This window comes from Nematolebias whitei, chromosome 15 (genome assembly GCF_014905685.2).
Source record: "Nematolebias whitei isolate Nwh7 chromosome 15, NemWhi1, whole genome shotgun sequence".
NCBI classification, from domain to species: Eukaryota; Metazoa; Chordata; class Actinopteri; order Cyprinodontiformes; family Rivulidae; genus Nematolebias; species Nematolebias whitei.
The window spans coordinates 43,888,882-43,908,968 of NC_056512.1; the positions used below are offsets into that span (position 1 = coordinate 43,888,882).

Below are 20,087 nucleotides of genomic sequence, written 5' to 3' on the forward strand. Positions count from 1 at the left end.
AGAGAAGGGTGAAAAACAAGACCACTGGTTTATTTCCACACCCTCTTTGTGCTATAAATGCAAAAAAAACATGGAGATTGTCTCCAAGATTTTTATATTCTTTTGAAATAAACTGTGCACAAGTTCAGAAACGCTGTCAGCAGTATGAGGGGACAAACTGCACATGCATTTGTAGTTCCTGTAACTTGCGTGACACCAGCTGGACGTGGGGAGTTGTTTTTAGAAAAGGACTCACCACCTCATGTGCATCCGATTGAACACATTTAAAACAGCAAACACATACATCATATGAGCAAACAGACTAAATCATTACACGTGGTCAGACAACAGGAAGTCACCTGCATCCATTGTTTAAAAATAAGACCTTTAATTAATATGTTTCTTGACCCGTCTTTAGAATGAAAATTATATGTAGAAATTGAGCTTTTCTGCAGGAAATATGCTGAATATGTTTGTACTTTTAGTTTTACACGAGAGTGAATGAAGCTGGAAGATGCTCAGACTTCTACTAAAAGGCAATCTGAAACATTAATTTACATTTTCAGTGAGAAGATGATTCTTGCTTTGGATGTGAAACAATCATTTCTTCTGGTGTTTAATCTTTGTAAAAGCAGAACGGATGGTTAAAAAAAAAAGCAGTAAAATAGGACGCCCGCTGATGCCAGGTTTATTAAGTTTGTTGTTTTTTCAGTAGAAGAGTTTAAAAAGTGACAGATATCAACGAGCGTTCAGATCACATCCTGAGAATTGAAGCAGCAAAACAAAAAAACATATTTTATAGCTTTACAACTTTAGAATAAAAAGTAAAGCTTTATACTTTTTACAGAGCTGAGTCATTTGTTGCATAATCAATCTCCTTACTGGGGAAAAACACATTTAATGTGACACAGCTGCTCTTTGTGAAACTAGACAAAACACACATGACTAAAAGCACAATCACATTGTTGTCTGGGCCACAAGCAAAAACAAATCAAGACTACAAAATTTAATAATCATATCTTGCCGTCTTATCCCTGCTGTGAGGATAAAAATACTTTATATATACATGAAGATTTCCACGTCTGCAGACATCACTGTAAACAAGCAGCATGAAGGAGTTTAACTTTAAAATGTACAGGCAAAAACAAAAACAAAAAACTGGAGAAATTGTATTTCCTGCAAAAATGCAGCGCTTGTTGCTGAAGAATTTGCTGAAAAACAGCCAAAGCTAGCTAAAAACGTGCCAACCCGAATGGAAGAACAAGCCTAAGTTCGCAGAAGAACGCATAACGAACACGTATTTGGTGAATTAGGCTTAAATAAGCAGAAATTAACATAAAAATAGGAAATAAAAGGCTGAAATTAGTGAAAAATCGCTGAAAAGGCAGAAAGAACCAGAAGGAAGCAGAAAGAGCTGAAATGAGCACAAAAAAGTGGAAATGGCTGAAAAAGCTAAAATGAGCATAAAACTGCTTAGTAGCTGAAATAGCAGAAAAAGCTGAAACTTGCAGAAATAAGCTGAAAGGAGCAGAAAGAAGTTAGAAAAAGCACAAAAATGTAGTTAGAAAGAATCTAAAAGGAGCAACAGCTGAAAAAAGGGCTGAAATTAGCTGAAAGTAGCTGAAAAAAGGTTTAAAGTTGCACAAGGAAGCTGAAAGAAGCTGAAGCAGAAGAAAATGTGAAAGAAGCAGTAAAAGGTTGTAAACACATCTAAAGAAGTGAAGGATGTAAAATGAGCTCAGTTCATTTTCTATGAAAGAAAAAAGTTACAGAAAAGGCTAAATAACTCAAAAAAGCTAAAGTTGCACCAATACCAAAAGTCACAGCAGGATTGTCCTGAACAAACTGAACGCTTTGATTTATGATTTGTTGAAATAGCACAAAAACTGTGGAACGAGAAAGATGCTGAAAAATGTACAGAAGAAAAATGGATCACAACGTGTGAACTTTGCATAAGTGTTCACACAGAAAACCTGAAAGGGACTCGTCAGAGCTTTTTATTACGAGCTCTTATTATTTTGACAGTATCCATGTACAGTGATCACACTGACTTCTTGACAGCAGTAACAACTTTTCAGCAGCGGGGAAGATGTCAAAGGTTTTCTTTGTGTCACTTCCAGCGATCCGTCTCCGTCGTCCAGCCCTGAGATTCGGACATGTTCCGGCTAGCCTTTAGTCGCCTTTGTATGCTACGTTGGTGAAAGTGGAAGTGGCTCCGACATACAAAGGATTGTTTGCCTGAAAAACAAGCGTGGAGATCATTCGGTTTAACTGAGTTGGTAAAGTCCTTTAAGAAGTTGACTTATCGTCGTTGTCGTTTCTCACCGTGTCCCATTTGGCTTTGGCTCTCTCCTCCTCGAACTTGGCGAACTCTCGGCGATCGTGGATGGTGATCAGCAGCTTCCAGATGAGCAAACCGACGAGGCCCAGCAGCAGGATGGCTCCGGCCACCGCCAGGAGGACCACCAGGATGTTAGGACCCTCGGGACACTCTGAGAGGAGAATCAGGAGCAGAAACAAAGAGCTCAAACACATTTTCCTAAAACACAAAGTTTGTTTTCTCAGTCATCCAGGTATATAACAACAAAAAAGGTTGAATCATGTCATCTGGACTTCGTTTTTTTTGTTAAAAAGAAACGTTTCGCCCCTCATCCAAGAGGCATTTTCCTAAACTTTTATTTCCTTTCATTTTTATTTTATTTCATTTTATTTGTTATATATATATATATATATATATATATATATATATATATATATATATATATATATATATATATATATAGTTTTGCAATCTCATGCGAATTGTGACACGTCATACTCCAAGTATGTATTTGGAATGACTCTCAGCTACTACCACATCAAATTTTAGCACAATATCTGTAAAACTTAGTTATAGCTAATTTTGTATTGGCTAATTATGGCTGTGGCAGCCATCTTGATTGCACGCTGAGAGTTTCATCAAAATTTGCCCAGTGGTTCATGAGATATTTTACTAACACTACAGAAAAAACACATTTTTAGCTGAGGATTTTGTTCTTTCCCCTCTTTACAAGAAATGGAGCGGAGTGACATGAAGAGCACAGTTCAGGCCTGATGATGCGCTGATGAAGTTCAAACAAAGTACCTGGTTCTTTCACCACGTACAGGATGGATTTGCCGCTGGTGTCTTCATAATACTGGAAGTGCACGATGCAGTCGTTCTCGTCTTTGTACGAGCAGTTCACGGCGTGCTCTGCATGGTAAGCTGTAAGAAGAAGCAAAACCAGGTAAGACAAACTGTTACCTTTAAAAGAACATCATAGCTTCAGTCAGTCTGTGGTGTTTAACTGAACGTGGTGGATCGGGAGGAAAGGAACAAAAAGATCAACCCAGTTCTCACCCAGTTCATCGACTACTTGTACTTCAGTTTTGCAGATTCTGTTGCAGCTGTCGTCTGTGATGTACTGTCCTCTCTTGAAGTGCTGACACTCGACACACTCCCTGCAAGCACAACAAGCCAAGCCTTTACACGCACAGTTTACACCCCTGGTTTGATTCAGTGGGATTCAGCCATGGTCCTCGGTCGGAAGAAGGTGAGGTTCTAGCTCAAGTGGAGGAGTTCAAATCTCCCGGGGTTTTGTTCACGAGTGAGAGAAGAATGGAGCATGAGATTGACAGATGGATTGGTGCAGCATCTGCAGTATTGCGGACTTTGTACCGGTCTGTTGTGGTGAAGAGGGAGCTGAGCTGTAAGACGAATCTCTCCGTTTACTGGTTGGTCTACGTTCCTACCCTCATCTATGGTCATAAACTCTGGTAAGGATGCTCCCTGGGCGCCTCCCAAGGGAGGTGCTTTGGGCATGTCCAACTGGGAGGAGATCCCGGGGAAGACCCAGGACACGCTGGAGAGACTATGTTTCTCGGATGGCCTGGGAACGCCTTGGAATCCTCCCAGAAGGGCTGGAAGAGATGGCTGTGGAAGGAGATGTCTGGACCTCCCTGCTCAAGCTGCTGCCCTCACGAAGATAATGGATGGATGATGGATGGATGGATGGATGGATGAGATTCAGCCTCAGTTTTATGACAACTACAAACACAAAGATACAGTTTGCTGATGTTTTCAGCTGTTGAGGCGTGCAGGAGTTTGACCTGACGTCTGAAGCAAGAAGCACAATCACCTGTGGGTTCCCGCAGGTTGTTCAGTCATGTGGTTAGGCATGAATGTGACAGGATGATGTGATTTAAATAATCTGAAACAATAAACCTCACAAACTAGTCTAAGTCTCTTAATATTATAATTCCACTGTATTCTGGTACAATGACAATAAAGTTTATTCTGATTCACTATGTTGCATTATTTTCACTGGTTGGCAAACGTGATAATACATTTCTTTGTTTTTGTGTTTGAAATTTTAAAATGTCTCGTGACCCAGTGGACAGATTCTAATGATGCTCTCAAAAAATAATCACTGGATGTATATCATGCACAAAGGTGACTGCAGTGCAAAGGTGTATAAAACAACGTGCAAGAATTGCAACAAAACTTGTCGTTTTAAAATCTCAGCAATCCATTTTAGTCTTGGCTCCACTTGATCAGTTTGCTCATCAAACCAATAAAAATGCTTTTTACTCCCAACTAGGGTTGTTCAAAATGCCATGTACAGCAGGTAAGACATTTATTGTTCATTCTGTTTGGTTTAAACGTTACTGACTAAATATGAGAATGTAAAAAAAAGTCTAAATCTTGACACGAACGTACTTTTTGATGGTGCAGGAATCCGGACAGGTGGGGCATTTTTCACAGGTGCCTCCGTAGGCGCCGGTCTGGGTGCACTGGCAGACCCCACACTCGCAGTTACCCCGGCCGCTGCACAGCAGCCCGATGCTGGACATGCAGGTGTCGGTCCGGGTGGAGCAGTTACAGTTCTCTCCCTTCCAGCCGGCGTCACACTGACAGAAGCCACAGTTACACTTCCCTTTGTCTGGAAACACGAAATAAAAGCACAAGTAGAAATTACGTCTTCAAAATTCGATCCAGCGCACAACGAAAGCAGCTACAGCGGTTTGTTCACGTCACAGTCTGTGCTGTTTGGTGACAGGTCTCCTTGTGTTCCTCTCCCTCTGTGTTGCTCCAGTCAGCCTGCCACGCCCATCTCCACCTGTCCTGTTTCACGAGTCGCAGCTGCAGTCACTCCACTCATCAACCTCAGCCCTTTGAGTCCTTCGCTTCTCGCTCCTTCACCAGTTTACCATTATTGGCCCTCATGCCACGGCCTGTACTTCTCTTGTGTCTTCTGCGTTCTCATGTCTTTCAGCTATTGTAATATTTGTTGCCTTTTTAACCTTAAAAGAAAAAAAGTTTTATTTGTTTAGCTCCTCGAGTGGGTCTGCGTTCCCGGGTTCGATTCCTCCACAACGGTGACAGTTTGTATCATTTCATTAAAGTAAGAAAAACCTTTAAAGGTCACTGAAATAACTTGAAGTTCAGGTGCAGGTCATGGGTCCTCCAGCAGAATAATGACCCAAAACAACTTCTCAGAACAAAACATTGGACTGTTCTGAAGTGGCCTTCTCCTGTTGGACATCAGAGGAAGGCGCTGAAACATCTGGAGAAGGAACCTTCAAACCTGACACAGCTGGAGCAGTTTGCTCACGAGGAGTGGGCTAAAACACCTGCGGACAGGTACAAACGTGATGGCAGGGATCGTCTGAGGAGGTTGCGCAACAAAATATTACATTAATGGAACCATCCTTGTAGTCAAGAACTGTTTCATTAGTTTATTTAAAAAAATATTTTGAACCAATATTTATTAGAAGAGACTGAATGTCATTAGTTGATTTTTTTGTTATTATTATTATTTGAGGGGAGTGCTAGCGTTGGTTCAGCTCTCACACCAATCCAGGTAAAAAAAAAAAACAAAGTTCAGTCAGGTCCTTTGGATGGTTTCTATTTTTGTTGAAACATTTCGTCCCTCATCCAAAGGACTTCATCAGTCCAAGGAGCCACAACAAACTCAGTCCCATAAGTGTTACCGGTACGTCCATCCATCCATCCATTAACTTTTACCCGCTTCTTCCATTTTGGGTCACAGGGGTTGCCGGTGTCTATGTCCAGCAATCACTGTGCGAGGGGTGGGGGACACCTGGACAGGTCTCCAGTCCATCACAGGGACACAGAGACAAACGAGACAAACAACCATTCACTCTCTCACTCACACCTAGGGACAATTTAGAGTTACCAATCAGCCTAACATGCATGTTTTTGGTCTGTGGGAGGAAACTGGAGCACCCGGAGAAAACTCACGCATGCACGGAGAGAACATGCAAACTACACCCAAAAAAGGCCCCGGACCAGGATGTGAACTGGCAACCTTCTCGCTGAGAGGCAGCATCTCGACCAGTTGCGTCACCGTGCTGCCCGTTACGTGTCTAATTAGAAGTTTTTTTTTATCTTTCCGTATAAATATCTCATGTTACAACGTGGACACCCGCAGCGCATACACAGGTGTGGCTTATATACGTACTATGTTTATTCTTTTTTAATTTATTTTGTGCAGATTTTATTCAGGTGCACTCAATAGTCCAGAATTTACGGTAGTTTTTTTTTTTTTGAGCCTCTTGTTTGCGTTCTGGTTTCAAACCCTCCTGCCGACCATGACACCACCACTCATCATATCATGTGGCGTTAATTCAGTTCAAGATGGCTGCCACAGCTAATCAACCTTAGCAAACACAGAAAGACTCTAACTCAGTAAATTGTACGTGTGTCGAGCTAAAACTTGGTGTGGTAGTAGTTCAGAGTCATGGACAACACGTGTGACATCGTGTGACGATGATTGACAGCAAAGATGGCGAGGGGTATATTCAGGCAATGCTAGGCTTTTAATTTGAAAATATTCTTCCTTCCTTTTTAAAATAAGCTTCAATTAGCCAGCTTGAGTCACTTATTGGTTCATAAAGAGAACAAATCTGAAGAATAAATAACTTTTCCATTAAAAAAAACAATACATTCTAGTTACCGGTACTTGGAAACAGACGTCATCATCTCAGAGTGAAAAAACTCAAATGTTTTATTATTAGACGAGCTAATTAAATTTAGATTCTTAAGCTCCTTACAAGGAGGCGTACCAACGCACGTTCAGCCTAGTGAAGCACCACAAAGTTGTTAAAGTGTCACAACTCTCTGCTCCTCGGCTTTTCATCCTGGATTACCGGCAGACGCAACATCAGCACATTAAGCAACCTCAGAACCAGCGGCACGTCCCCGGTGGCTCCAGTGCTCTTACAAGCAACACAAACAGGATTTGATGACTAACAGCGAAGTTTGGGAGTCACAGCCCAGCTGGATCAGACAGGAGGGGTCATGAAATATCTCTGAGGGTCCCCCTGATTTAACAGCTCAAAACAAATCAGTCGTGAAATCAAGGAAATGATGCTTGGGTTTACACTCGGACTGCATCGTCTCCTTTGCTTTGTGTTTTATCGGCGATGTGAGCCCACACGGCTGCTGTGAGTTTCATCACGCTCAGCCATGACTAATCTGTCTTGCTACAACAACAGAGGGAGGTAGACACTGCACAAACAAGAAATCATGAAACAGTTGATGTTGGTGAGGCCTGCAGGATTAGTCGTCTTTTTTCACACATTAAAGGAAGCTTGAAGGTTTGCATCATCCAACTTCTGTGAGATTGCACATTAGTCCTGTCCATTAATCTGCAGTTTGGAGAGGTTTAAACGGGAAGGCGTGATTAACGAACAGGGGACCAGACAGAGCATTAAAACAAAGCATTCCACCGCTAAAGGAAGAGGAAAGAATGGCAAACTGCCAGCAAAGGAATGCAAGCGTTCCTCCTCACTCGGTCCTCGTATTTATGAGCCCTGGAGCTGTGCTTGCTGACTCCTGCTCCCCAGGCCTGCACCACGCCCTCCCTCTCAGCAGATGAAGAAACACTGAGCGCATTTGAACCACGGCTCGGATTGAAGTGGGACTGAGAGACACGCACTCTTCAGGGAAAACTTAAGGACCCGAGGCTGAGAAATGTGTTGGTCCCAAAGCTTTTCCAGCAGTGTTTGAGCTATCTGCACCGAAAGCCATAAAATCAACATCTCTTGAGAGACTTGTCAACAATTTCTTTTTATAATTCAAACTTTAGGTAAGAGAAAGTTGGGAACGACGGAGCTTTAGGGGCACGCTAAGAACAAAAAAATTACCTTATGAGAAAAAAGTCATAATATTAGGAGAATAAAATCATAATACGTTCTTGGGTTGGCTCGCACCTGCTGTGGACAGCCTCCAATTCGAGTCACTCTGTTTATGAATAGTCTGTGATCACTTTTGGGTCAATGTTTGTGAAATATGCCTCCATCCACATTATGTCACCACTAAATCCCTCAATACAGACATTAATTGCAATGCCATACAGCTTCAGTGCTTAAGGACCCCTGCTGTTGTACTGCCGACGTCAACAGTCATTCAACCTTTATTTAGACAGGTAAATCCCATTGAGCCTCGAGGACTCATTTACAAGAGAGACCTGATTTTAACAAAGAATGATGACAACAATGGACAATCATAAAAGAGACATACGGAATTTTTTTTAAAACAAATTCAAATAAGATGGCAAAAATAGCAAAAAAATAGCTAGATCATAAGGCGAATGTTGAAATTCATCATTTTACCGTAGTTGTAAGACTGCCTTTTCATGTTAGAGTTCTGATAATAATACAACTTTATTCTGGTAATATTATGAGTTTATTCTGGTAATACTAGGACTTTATTATTGTATTATTTCGACATTATTGTCATACAACTTTATTCTCGTAATACTACAACTTTATTGTCGTATGACTTTATTCTCATAATACTACAACTTTATTCTCATAATACTACAACTTTATTCTCATAATACTATGACTTTATTCTCGCAATACTACAACTTTATTGTCGTAAGACTTTATTCTCGTAATACTACGACTTTATTGTCGTATGACTTTATTCTCATAATACTACAAGTTTATTCTCATAATACTACAAGTTTATTCTCATAATACTACAAGTTTATTCTCATAATACTATGACTTTAATCTCGCAATACTATGACTTTATAGTCGTACGACTTTATTCTCATAATACTACAACTTTATTGTCGTATGACTTTATTCTCATAATACTACAAGTTTATTCTCATAATACTACAAGTTTATTCTCATAATACTATGACTTTATTCTCGCAATACTACAACTTTATTGTCGTAAGACTTTATTCTCGTAATACTATGACTTTATTCTCATAATAATATGATTTTATTCTCGCAATATTACAATTTTATTGTCGTACCACTTTATTCTTGTAATACTACAACTTTATTCTCATAATACTACGACTTTATTCTAGCAATACTACAATTTTATTGTCGTACGACTTTATTCTCGTAATACTGCAACTTTATCCTAGTAATACTACAACTTTATTCTCATAATACTACAACTTTATTCTCATAATACTACAACTTTATTCTCATAATACTACGACTTTATTCTCATAATACTATGACTTTATTCTCGTAATACTACAACTATTGTTGCACGGCTTTATTCTCGTTCAAAATGTATTTTTTTCTTAGTGTGGCCCCAAAGCTCCGTCGTAGTTGGGAGTACTTGTGACAGTAAATATTTTTTAAGTTTACGATAAAACGTTTTGCTCAGAAATTGTTCTTCTAAGGTTCAAGGTTCTTTTTTGTCATTCGCATCACATGTGGTACATGAGGTGGAATGAAACTGTGTACTCACAGTCCCAGTTACACCCAAAAATAGCAAAAATATAAAGTATAAAAAGAGACAGTATACAAGGATCTAAGATATACTAAACACTAATAACGTAAAATAATATGGTGTATTAAACAGCAGCCTGAACATGAGTCTGTAGAGAGCAGAGGAATGAATACAGCAGCTTTAAGGCAAAAATCAGCAGCATTCCAGCATGTGCATCTAAGTTTTTCATGTCCAACCCAACAAAACATGGTTGAAAAACTTGGGACACACCTGCAAAAATACCAAGAACTGTACCACACGGAACAAAATAGGCTTGAGAAACCCAATAAAGAGTCCAACATGTTGCCAAAGCTTTCAAACCTTCAAGGTTGCCCAATCTGTTCAGAGAAAATATGACGTAATGTTTTCATAAACCGTCACCAGGAGGTTCCTTGATAAATCCTTGTTTATGTTACAAACCAACTTGTGGGAGACAAAGCTGAAAATATACTTATGAGATGTCAAAGTTCATAATAATCCAGGTTAAAAGTCCAAGAACGTTCAGTCAGGTCATCTGGCCTTTTTTTTTTTTTTTGAGACGTTTCGTCCTTCATCCAGAGGACTTCATCAATCCGAGGAGCCACATACAAATTCAGTCCCACAAGCATTGGATTGAGTGACTGAACTTTGTTGGATTTTCTACCTGGATTATTGAGCATGAACCACTTTGGCGTGGCTGCCTCAGAGGAGTCGACGGGGGAGAGGGCGGGCCACAGAAACCATCTTATCACCAGCAAACTGACTATGGGAGTGTGCTGCTTGTGGGACTGAGTTTGTTTGTGGCTCTTCGGATCGATGAAGTCCTCTGGATGAAGGACAAAACGTCTCAACATCAACAAAAAAGAAACCGTCCAGGTGACCTGACTGAACTTTGTTGGATACTTTTAAGAGTTTAGGACTAAAAGTGTATACAATGAATACAATGATTTCAAATAAACTGGACGCACGATGAAGGAAGACAGGTGGAACTCCTGCAAGCCTTACAGGACCAGCCAAGTCCCGCACAGAGGACTTGTTGCAGGAAATGTGTGAAGGTCTACACATCTTTTTCATGTTCAGTTCAGAGTATGATGGTTGGTGTATTGAAAACCATTTTATTATACCCTAGCTGTCCAAACTGTGGGAATCTGTTCTGTCCTGTCATTTCTTCCATCCCTATATTTCCTGCACTCCCCAGTGCTTTTCATCCTTGTTGTTCAGCTCCCGTCGCACCTGTCTCAATCCTAATCACCCCAGGTGTTTGTCATTTTGTCTTGTCCGCCTCCTTACAAATAGTGTCTTTGTGTTTCCTCCTTGGTGCGTGGATTGTGCTTGAACGCGCGTCACGTCTGTTCCTCCATCGTTTCCTACATCTCGTCGTTCATGTACGTGCTTCTGCCCCGTCGGCCTTTTGCTACACATTAAACAACAGATCGCGTCACAAACAATTGTTTTTCAACTGAGGTACAGTGAATGCACCGTGATTCGTTAAAGATGGAACGAGTTAAAGAAAACGAGAAGATTTATTATACTTTGAGCTGAGAAGGTGCTTTTTCTTTCCAATGTAAATTTGAAACAACCAGTTGCTGAAGCACGCTCTGACAAACGCACGTCAGTTTGGAAGAGCGCTGTGTGTTGCTGATGCTCAGCCTCTCCTTGAGCTCGGAGTTCCTAAAACGAGCTGCTACGTTCAACCACTCCAGCAGGAAAGCGTGCTTCCTCTTCTCCGTTGACCTGCGCTGTTGTTGCAGCTCATAAAGCCCATCGAGCAGCCTTACGATGAGCTCTAAGAACGTCAGTCAAACTCTGACTCAAAGTGCAATCTGCTCCAAATTCACTGACCCGAGCATCTGGCTCTTCTGAGGTTTATGTACATCAGCAAATACATAATGCAGTTTTGTGCAAAGAAGAAATGAAGGTGCTGAGGAACAGGACTTTTAAAAGCTTTGACGTGTTTCAGGCGAAGTAACAGAAAGCTATGTAAACCGACTGAGTTCTGTTTACAGAGAGAGTGAGCCGAAGAATATGTCCCAGCAAGGTAGGAGGAGGCCTTACAGGATAGAGAAAAGGAAGGGAGGGCCAGCTTAATCTTTCCTGACCTACTGTACAAAACTTACCAGTTCAAAAATTCAACAAAATGTGCTCACAATAAAATAAGTTATTATACGGGTGAATGAACAAGAGTTTTGGTCAAAACTTCACACAGTTCAGACTCTTACTTTGATTAAAAAATAAGTTTTAAATATTTTTTATGTTGCAGTTTGATGAAGGGTCTGCTGTTTAGATTCACATCATGTGAGTTTTCATTATACCTTGAATATTTCAAGAATGTTTAAATGAAGAATTCACAAATTCGGTTTAGTTTTACTAACACTGAGCACCTTCGCCTCAGAGCGAGAATGGTCTTAGCTCAGATCTCAGCTGAACCTTTTTCTGTGCAGAATATTCTGCAGGTACAGGTATTCCACCCACAGTCCAAAAATATGAACATTTGGTCGGTATATACTTTTTTTTTTGTCTGTAGTAGCCATGTGATAGACCAGTGGTGTCCAATACTGGTCACCCTACAGGTTTTAGTCGATTCTCTGCTCTTCTGCAGGTCTTCAAAGTCTGAGGAAGCCGTAATCACTCATTCGTTCACATCAGGTGTGGAGCTGTCATTTCTAACCTGGGCCAACGCCCGGACCAAAAAAATGTGCTGGATGGGCGGGCCACGTCGGTGTCGGGCTTTTGATTGCATCAGTGGACGCACGGGGCCAAACGGCCGCTTGAAAGAGGTTAAAAAAAAAAGAAAAAGTTTATTTAAGAACTTCAGATGGACCACTGATCCATCCGAAGTCCAGCTGGACTCAGCCGCTGCGTCGTGACCCAATTAGGATCATCAGCCACACGTGTCCGCCGACCGTTAATAACTATAATATTATAATAATAACTATAATAATCAACTGACTCTTGTTAATAAACAAGCAATCTTATATCTTCCTTTCTTTGAAATGCGTTTTTAAAAATCATGTCAAACAGATTTGCTTCCAAAAGCTTAATTTAAAAGAGTTTTTTTTTTGTTGTTTTTTGTGTTCGGGCCTGTAGTCACAGTTAATTGGTCGGTTTCGGGTCGGGCTCTAGAAAAACGATACGTGTTCGGACCAGGCTGGGTCGGATGTTTTAGGCCTGAATGCAGCTCTAATCAGGTGTGTGTAAACAGAGTGACAGCTAAAACGTTCAGGATAGTGACCTTCAGGGACGAGGACCATGGTGATAGACTTTCAAATCTTCTATTAAACATTTAATGTAAATTTCTTTACAAAGCAGCAAACCCTGTTTTGCTTCTATCTGTATAAAAGACTCGTTTGGACGCTTTGATACTGATGTGTTCCCGATTTTTCTCCTTACTTGTAAATTATTCCACCTCTTTTAGTTACATTGCACTCTTCCAGTTTTTGACACTTCTAACTCAACTCGAACATAAAAACGAATCTTGTCTGACCTTTTAAGATAAGAGTTCTGAAAGTCGAGACTCTGGTCTCAACTCTGGTTCAGATCCGACGGAGCAGCAAGTCAATTTAGACCCACCCTACGTGTTATATTGCACTGCACTGAAATGCATTGGTATAAAGCAACGAAGTGCGTTTACTACACTTAGGAGTGCTGTGAGTGCTTAAAAAGTGTGCGCAAAGAAAAAGAGTGCACAAGGAGAGAGGGAGGGAGACAGCCTGTGTCCATATATTCAGTCAGAATCACAGCACATGGTTGAAGCTGTGAAAATTACCGTATTTTTCGCCCTTTAAGTCACAGTTTTTTGCATAATTGTCATGCCCTGCGACTTATACGTCGAAGCGACATGTTTGTTTGTTTTCTCCCATATTCATAAACCAATTTTTGGCTGAGATATGGTCATTTTCATTCATTCTGACTGAAAATATTGAACACTACCATTTTCAGTCACTAGATGGCAGTCGAGCAGTATGGTATGCTGCTGTATCATATAATAGGTAAAAGTGGTTATTAATGACACAATCGGCTTACCATTGATTGCCACCGTCGTTTGCCTTGAGCAACCATCAAATCAGCTTCATTTCGCTGCGCCACCCCGGTGAAATGCAGCTGATTTGACCACTGAAGTGCATTTATTAAGTAAAAGTTCAACTGAGACACACCTTTGCTATAAAGTCCAGCAAACAAATTGTTTTTGGTGCTTGTCTTGTTAAATTTTGAAGAAATGGACTGCGTTTCACCCTCTGCGCGTTCATGTTTCCGCGTATCGGCTTTTGAGAATGCAGCTGATTTGACCGTCAACGTGCATTTATTAAGGAAAAGTTAAACTGAGACACACCATTGCTATCATTTCGAGCAAACAAATAATTGTTTTTAAGTGTTAATCTTGTTAAATTCTTGTCAAAGTCCTCCCGTGCACGCTCCCACGACCGCCATTTGACAACCAATCGATTTTTGGCACAACACCGGCCCACATTTCCAGGTTGTCAGCGGTGACGCATAACAGATGCCATGTATTTATGGATTTTTCCACTTCATTAGACGTATTTGGACTGATGCGACTTATAGGGCGGTGCAACGTGTACGGTGGAAAATACGGTAGTTGCAAAAGGCTGCAGTAACGTGGTAATACAGTCATTGTGTATTTACTCACCAGAGCACAGGGCGCCCTTGAAGCGCAGGCAGTTGAAGTCGTCACACTCGCAGTACTTTCCCCACACCTGTCCGAAATCATTTGCATGACAGGAGCACTGTCCACACAAACAGTCGCCTCTCCCGCTGCACATCGAGCTGCCTGGTTTTGGGATGCAGTCGGCATCATCAGATGGACTGTAGTCCTCCAGTGAGCACTCGCATCTCGGACCCATTCGACCCTGGTGGCACTGGCAAACGCCGCACTCGTAGGTCCCGTTGCCGTTGCTGCAGACCGAACTGTTGGCCACCGACTTCGCCTCGCAGTCGCAGCCGCAAGCAAAGTCCACCGTGACCTCTAGAGAGTCCTTGAAGCCCAGAGGTTTGACGGTAAACTTGCGGCTCTTCTCTTTAGGGCAGCCACGCAGCTGAGCCTCCACACTGAAAGACACCTACAGCACGGAAACATCAGGTTATAAATGTGTACACAAATGGGAAAAAGTAATCATTTCTAACAATATGTACCGTGTCCCCGATCTTCAGTCCAGAGCAGGACTTGACTCCAGGGATGACCTCTCCGTTCAGGCAGGTGGCGTTGAAAGAGAGATTCAACTCGTCTGGGACTCCCAGCAGCTCCAGCTCCACTTTAGAGCGAATTTTCTGCTCATATAAAGTTGTAATTATCCTTTCAGTTAGAATATACAACACTCATTTGCATGCTCTGCATATTTTCCAAGCAACAAAAACTTGTCTTTTTTTTACCCTATAGGCGTCCTCAATCAGCTGAATCACATTCCCAGAGTCATCTGACAGCGTTCCCACGGTTGTGCCTGGGATGAGCTGACTGTATTCCTGGGGGTGGAAGACACATGACGGTAAGATGATGAGCCAGTTTATTTTGGAATCTCATAATAATACTGAACTCATGCTGGAGACTGTTGTCAAAAAAAAAAAAAAAAGATTCACAAACAATCAGGTGTGGATTTCATCAAAAGCTTTGGAGAACAGAATTCAAAATTCTACTTCTAACCTACAAAGCTCTCAACAACCTAGCTCCATCTTACATTACAGATCTTATTGTTCCATATTTTCCTAACAGAGCACTTAACTCTCAGACTGCAGGTTTACTTGTGGTTCCTAGAGTTTCCAAAAGCAGAATGGGAGGCAGAGCTTTCAGTTATCAGGCTCCTCTCTTGTGGAACCAACTTCCAGTTTCTGTCTGTGAGGCTGACACATTGTCCAGTTTTAAGACTGGGATTAAGATTTTACTTTATGTTAAATCCTATAGTTGAGCCAGCATGGGTTCCTGAGCTATCCCTTAGTTATGATGCTATAGGCTTAAACTGCAGGAGGACAAACTGACCACACGTCCTCACTCTGCTGCTGTCTTTACTTTACCTGTTAGTATTTGTAATTATTTCTATCCTTATTAGGCCCGAGCAGCTAAGCGCTGCGTAGGCCCGAGCAGCTAAGCGCTGCGAAGGCCTATTGTTATTGTGTCGTTTCAAATTTTTTTCCGTCAAAGAGCGCTAATTTGGAGGCCTTAACATATTCGAAAACTCACCATATTTGACCCAAAATTGTCCCCCGCGAGAAATTTGAGGTATTTAATGGAACCAAAAGTGGGCGTGGCCAAACTGCTCCACAGCGCCCCCTAACGTGAGATATGACAACTGGTAAGACCTAGAGAGCTGAAATTTGGTACACATGTACAACCCACTGAATCATGAAAAAAAGTCTCTTGGAGGTATGCCTTAAACCCAACAGGAAGTCGGCCATTTTGGGTCAAAGGGTCAATTTTGGCCGTTTTTCGCTTTTCGTACACGGCAAATTTGAACAAACTCCTCCTAGGGATTTCGCTCAATCGGTTTCAAACTTGCGCCATTTTGCTCAGTAGGCATGGGGGACCAAAAGTTATCAAAACGGTGCAAACCGACGTATGTTGAGGGGGCGGGGCCGGACCTCAAAATTATGCTTCACGCCAAAAATTTCCAAACGCTACAACTTTCACGTTGAAAAACAGAATTGCACCAAATTGGGCACGAGTCATCCCTGTCCAATGCCCGACGATACCCTGAGGTCAAATTTTGACGTCATCAAAGTCCCGCCCCCTCAGAACAGGAAGTGACTTTTTTTGCTTGGAATGCTCCTTCCCTGACACTCTGGACCCAATCACGATGATCCTGTGTTAGAAGGCAGACAACAAGTTGGTCTGACTTGCTTTGAAGCGCAAAGCGTTTCCGCTGGAGGATGTGGGCGTGGCGGCGTGGCGAAGTCAGAAGTGACGCCGTGACAATACGTTTGGCTCTAAATTCCACAGATTTGATCCGAGGTTCATCAAAATCACTACGATCGATCATTGCCCGCCCCTTGAACAGGAAGCCATGATAATTGCGCAATAGCCTCTATAGCGCCCCCTAGAATATTTTAAAACCTCGGCCCCAAGACATTTTTCGACCGATAATTCTGAAACTCGTTGAACATGTGTATCTTCTCAGGACCTTTGAAAAAGTCTCTTGGAGCTCAGGTCCAAACAACAGGAAGTCGGCCATTTTGGGTCAAAGGTTAATTTTTGGGCGTTTTTAATGGCGAATTTTAACGAACTCCTCCTAGGGATTTTGAAGGATTGCCTTCAAACTTGGTTAATAGACCTTTAAGACATTGGAGAGTAAAAGTTATCAAAAGCTTTCGGTTTCATTTTGTTAAAGGGGCGTGGCCAGGCCTCAAAGTTGAGCTTCACGCCATAAATTTCCAAACGTTATAACTTTCAACTTGAAAAACAGATTTGCACCAAATTTGGCACGAGTCATCCCTGTCCCATGCCCGATGATACCCTGAGGTCATATTGTGACGTCATCAAAGCCCCGCCCCCTCAGAACAGGAAGTGACTTTGTTTAATTGGAATGCTCCTTCTTTGACTCCCTTAATCTAATCAGGATGATCCTGTGTTGGAAGACAGATAACAAGATGGTCTGACTTGATTTAAACTACAAACAGTTATAGCTGGAGGATGTGGGTGTGGCGCCATGGCGAATTAAAAAGAGACGCCGTTGCAATACGTTTGGCTCTAAATTGCACAGATTTGAGCCCAGATGAACCAAAATCACTATGATTGATCATTATCCACCTTTGAACAGGGTTCCATGATAAGTGGCCAAGAGCCTCAACAGCGCCACCTACATTCTTCTTACAGTTATATCTCAGTGATACAACATCCAATCTGAACCAGATTTTTGGTGCGTCATTACTGAGAACTGATGGACATTTTAGTTTTGTTGTTTAATATTTGACTCAAGTGCGCCCCCTACATTATTCAAACTGTTATATCTCAGTGATATGTCATCCGATGTAGACCAGATTTTTGGTGTGTGATAAGTGAGCACTTAAACACGCAATGGTATTGTTGTTTTACTTTTGACTCAAGTGCGCCCCCTACATAATTCAAACAGTTATATCTCAGTGATATATCGTCTGATCTGCACCAGATTTTTGGTGCTGGACTAGTGAGGACTTATGGACACAGTTGTGTTGTTGTTTAATATTTGACTCAAGTACGCCCCCTAGATTTTTTAAACTGTTATATCTCAATGATATATCATCTGATCTGCACCAGATTTTTGGTGTATTATTATGTAGTCCTGATGGACACATTAGTAATGTTTTTTAACTTTTGACTCTAGAGCGCCCCCTATAATATTCTAACACTTGTATCTCAATGATATACCATACGATCTGCACCAGATTTTGGGTGCATCATTAGTAAGCAGTTATGGACACATTAGTAATGTTTTTTAACTTTTGACTCTAGAGCGCCCCCTATAATATTAAAATAGTTATATCCGCGGTCGCAGCTGATGTCAAAGGTTCGGCGAATGCACATTCCGGAGAACGGGCACGTGACGGTAGCGTGAGCGTTCTCGATGGCGACCGGGAAGAGTCGCTGGAGTTCCCGCGGTCGCGGTAAGGCCGCAGCGGCGCTTCGCTGCGAGGGCCTTCAACGCTGCTTGCAGCTTTAATTGTTTTTGTCGCTCTTCCTATAGAAAGTACACCTGGACCTGTCATTCTGTTTGTTCCTCCTTCCTGTCCTCACAAACCCCAGCCGATTGAAGCAGATGGCCGCTCGTCCTGAGCCTGGTTCTGCTGGAGGTTTCTTCCTGTTAAAAGGGAGTTTTTCCTTTCCACTGTCTCCTTTGTGCTTGCTCAGGGTGGGAGACTGCGACAAAGTGAAGATTTAACACAATCTGCTGGCTTCCTTAGACGGAGAACTTTTACTAATTGTCTTTTTATAATGTATGTGAATGTTGTTGTACAGTGCACTGACTTCTGTTGTGACTTGGTGCTATAGAAATAAACTGAATTGAACAGTGAGACTCACAGGAAGCCATTGCATCACAAGTACTGAACTTATACACGCCGTGTCCTGTCTGAGTTTACAACCCGTTCGGCTGACTAAAGCAAAGTTTGTTTGTTTTGTAGGAATCCCGTCCGTCCTCCTCCCCCTCTCCTGTGTCCCAGCTCGAGCATTATCAGAACTAAAGCTGTGAGCAAAGACTCAGAGGAACCGCTGGAGACAAACATTTCTCAAGGATTCCCACGAACGAACCACAGCATCTACTATAAAATTCAAATGTCTTAAATGCATAAAAAGATGATGAACACTTTGCTCTCTTCTTACAAAAAGTCACATCAAAAACAATTATAATGTCGACATTAAAACATTGTAATATCATTCATAATGACCTTAAGTGATAAAAAGGGATATAAAGGTTATTAAAACGGTAAAAAAATAAATATTGAATGTATCAGGAAGCAGATCAATAAATAATATATTTTCCTCACATGAATTTTTGCTGTTTTTCCATATTTTTATTTTTTCTATACATTTTTATTTATGTAACCACTTATACATGGTTTGTGCTATTTTAGTCATTTCTACCATAAATCAAAAACATGCATGTTCAGGAGATGACTGCTATGGTTTTCATATTTTGCAACTTTTATCCTTTTCAAAACAATACTTAAAAATATTTTTACAAAACAAAAACATTTTGTTTGAAACTTGCTTTAGTAAACTGGGTCTATTTTGTCTTCTTGTGCTACCTTTAGCTTCTAGCTATCCTTTTGTTACTTTTAGCTTTAATCTAGTTTTTTGCATCTTCATCGCTTTAGCAAGTCCTGTCTGCATCTTGGGGTTTTCAGCGTTTGGCAAGAATTTTGACATTTCCACTGCACCTTTTGTTAATTTAAGATTTGCAACTTGATGATTTAAGGTTTTATGTTTTTATCTAGTTTTAGATTTTTTTTCTATGTTTTTAACGTCTCTTGTTTGTGTTGTGTTCTCACTATTTGTATTATGTGCAGCATTTTGGCCAACGACAGCCGATTTTTACGTGTGCTATGTAAATAAATTTGATTTGATTTTGATTTGATGTTTAGCTATAGGTTCTTACTTTGAGTTATTTATCAAACTTTTTTCTAATTTTATATCTTTAGCAAAAAATGTGTTACTTTTGCTTTTGGACTGCATTTTTCTAGTTATAACTCTTAGCTAAAATGTTACTACATTTATATTTTGGTTAGCCTTTTGCTATTTTTAGCTTCACTTTGGCAACTTAAATTCAAGCCAGTTGCTACTTTTAGCTAACATTTCTTGCTTTTAGCTAGCCTGTTACTTTTAACTAGCCTTTTGCTGCGTTTAGCTAGCCTGTTACTTTTA

At 41.1% G+C, this 20,087-nt stretch overlaps 1 protein-coding gene across 1 annotated transcript in view; it reads right to left on the reverse strand.

The window, feature by feature from the left end:
• Window positions 1–2,113: 2,113 nt before the first annotated feature.
• LOC119421897 (integrin beta-3) overlaps window positions 2,114–20,087 on the reverse strand; it is a 22,397-nt gene continuing 4,423 nt past the window's right edge. The window contains exons 8-15 of the mRNA XM_037689262.1: window positions 15,134–15,223; window positions 14,897–15,031; window positions 14,394–14,823; window positions 4,718–4,940; window positions 3,359–3,459; window positions 3,104–3,223; window positions 2,305–2,471; window positions 2,114–2,217 (exon numbers count right to left, since the gene is read on the reverse strand). Of these exons, the coding sequence (XP_037545190.1) occupies window positions 2,152–2,217; window positions 2,305–2,471; window positions 3,104–3,223; window positions 3,359–3,459; window positions 4,718–4,940; window positions 14,394–14,823; window positions 14,897–15,031; window positions 15,134–15,223 (1,332 nt within the window). The 3' untranslated portion in view covers window positions 2,114–2,151. The remainder of the gene's footprint in view (window positions 2,218–2,304; window positions 2,472–3,103; window positions 3,224–3,358; window positions 3,460–4,717; window positions 4,941–14,393; window positions 14,824–14,896; window positions 15,032–15,133; window positions 15,224–20,087) is intronic.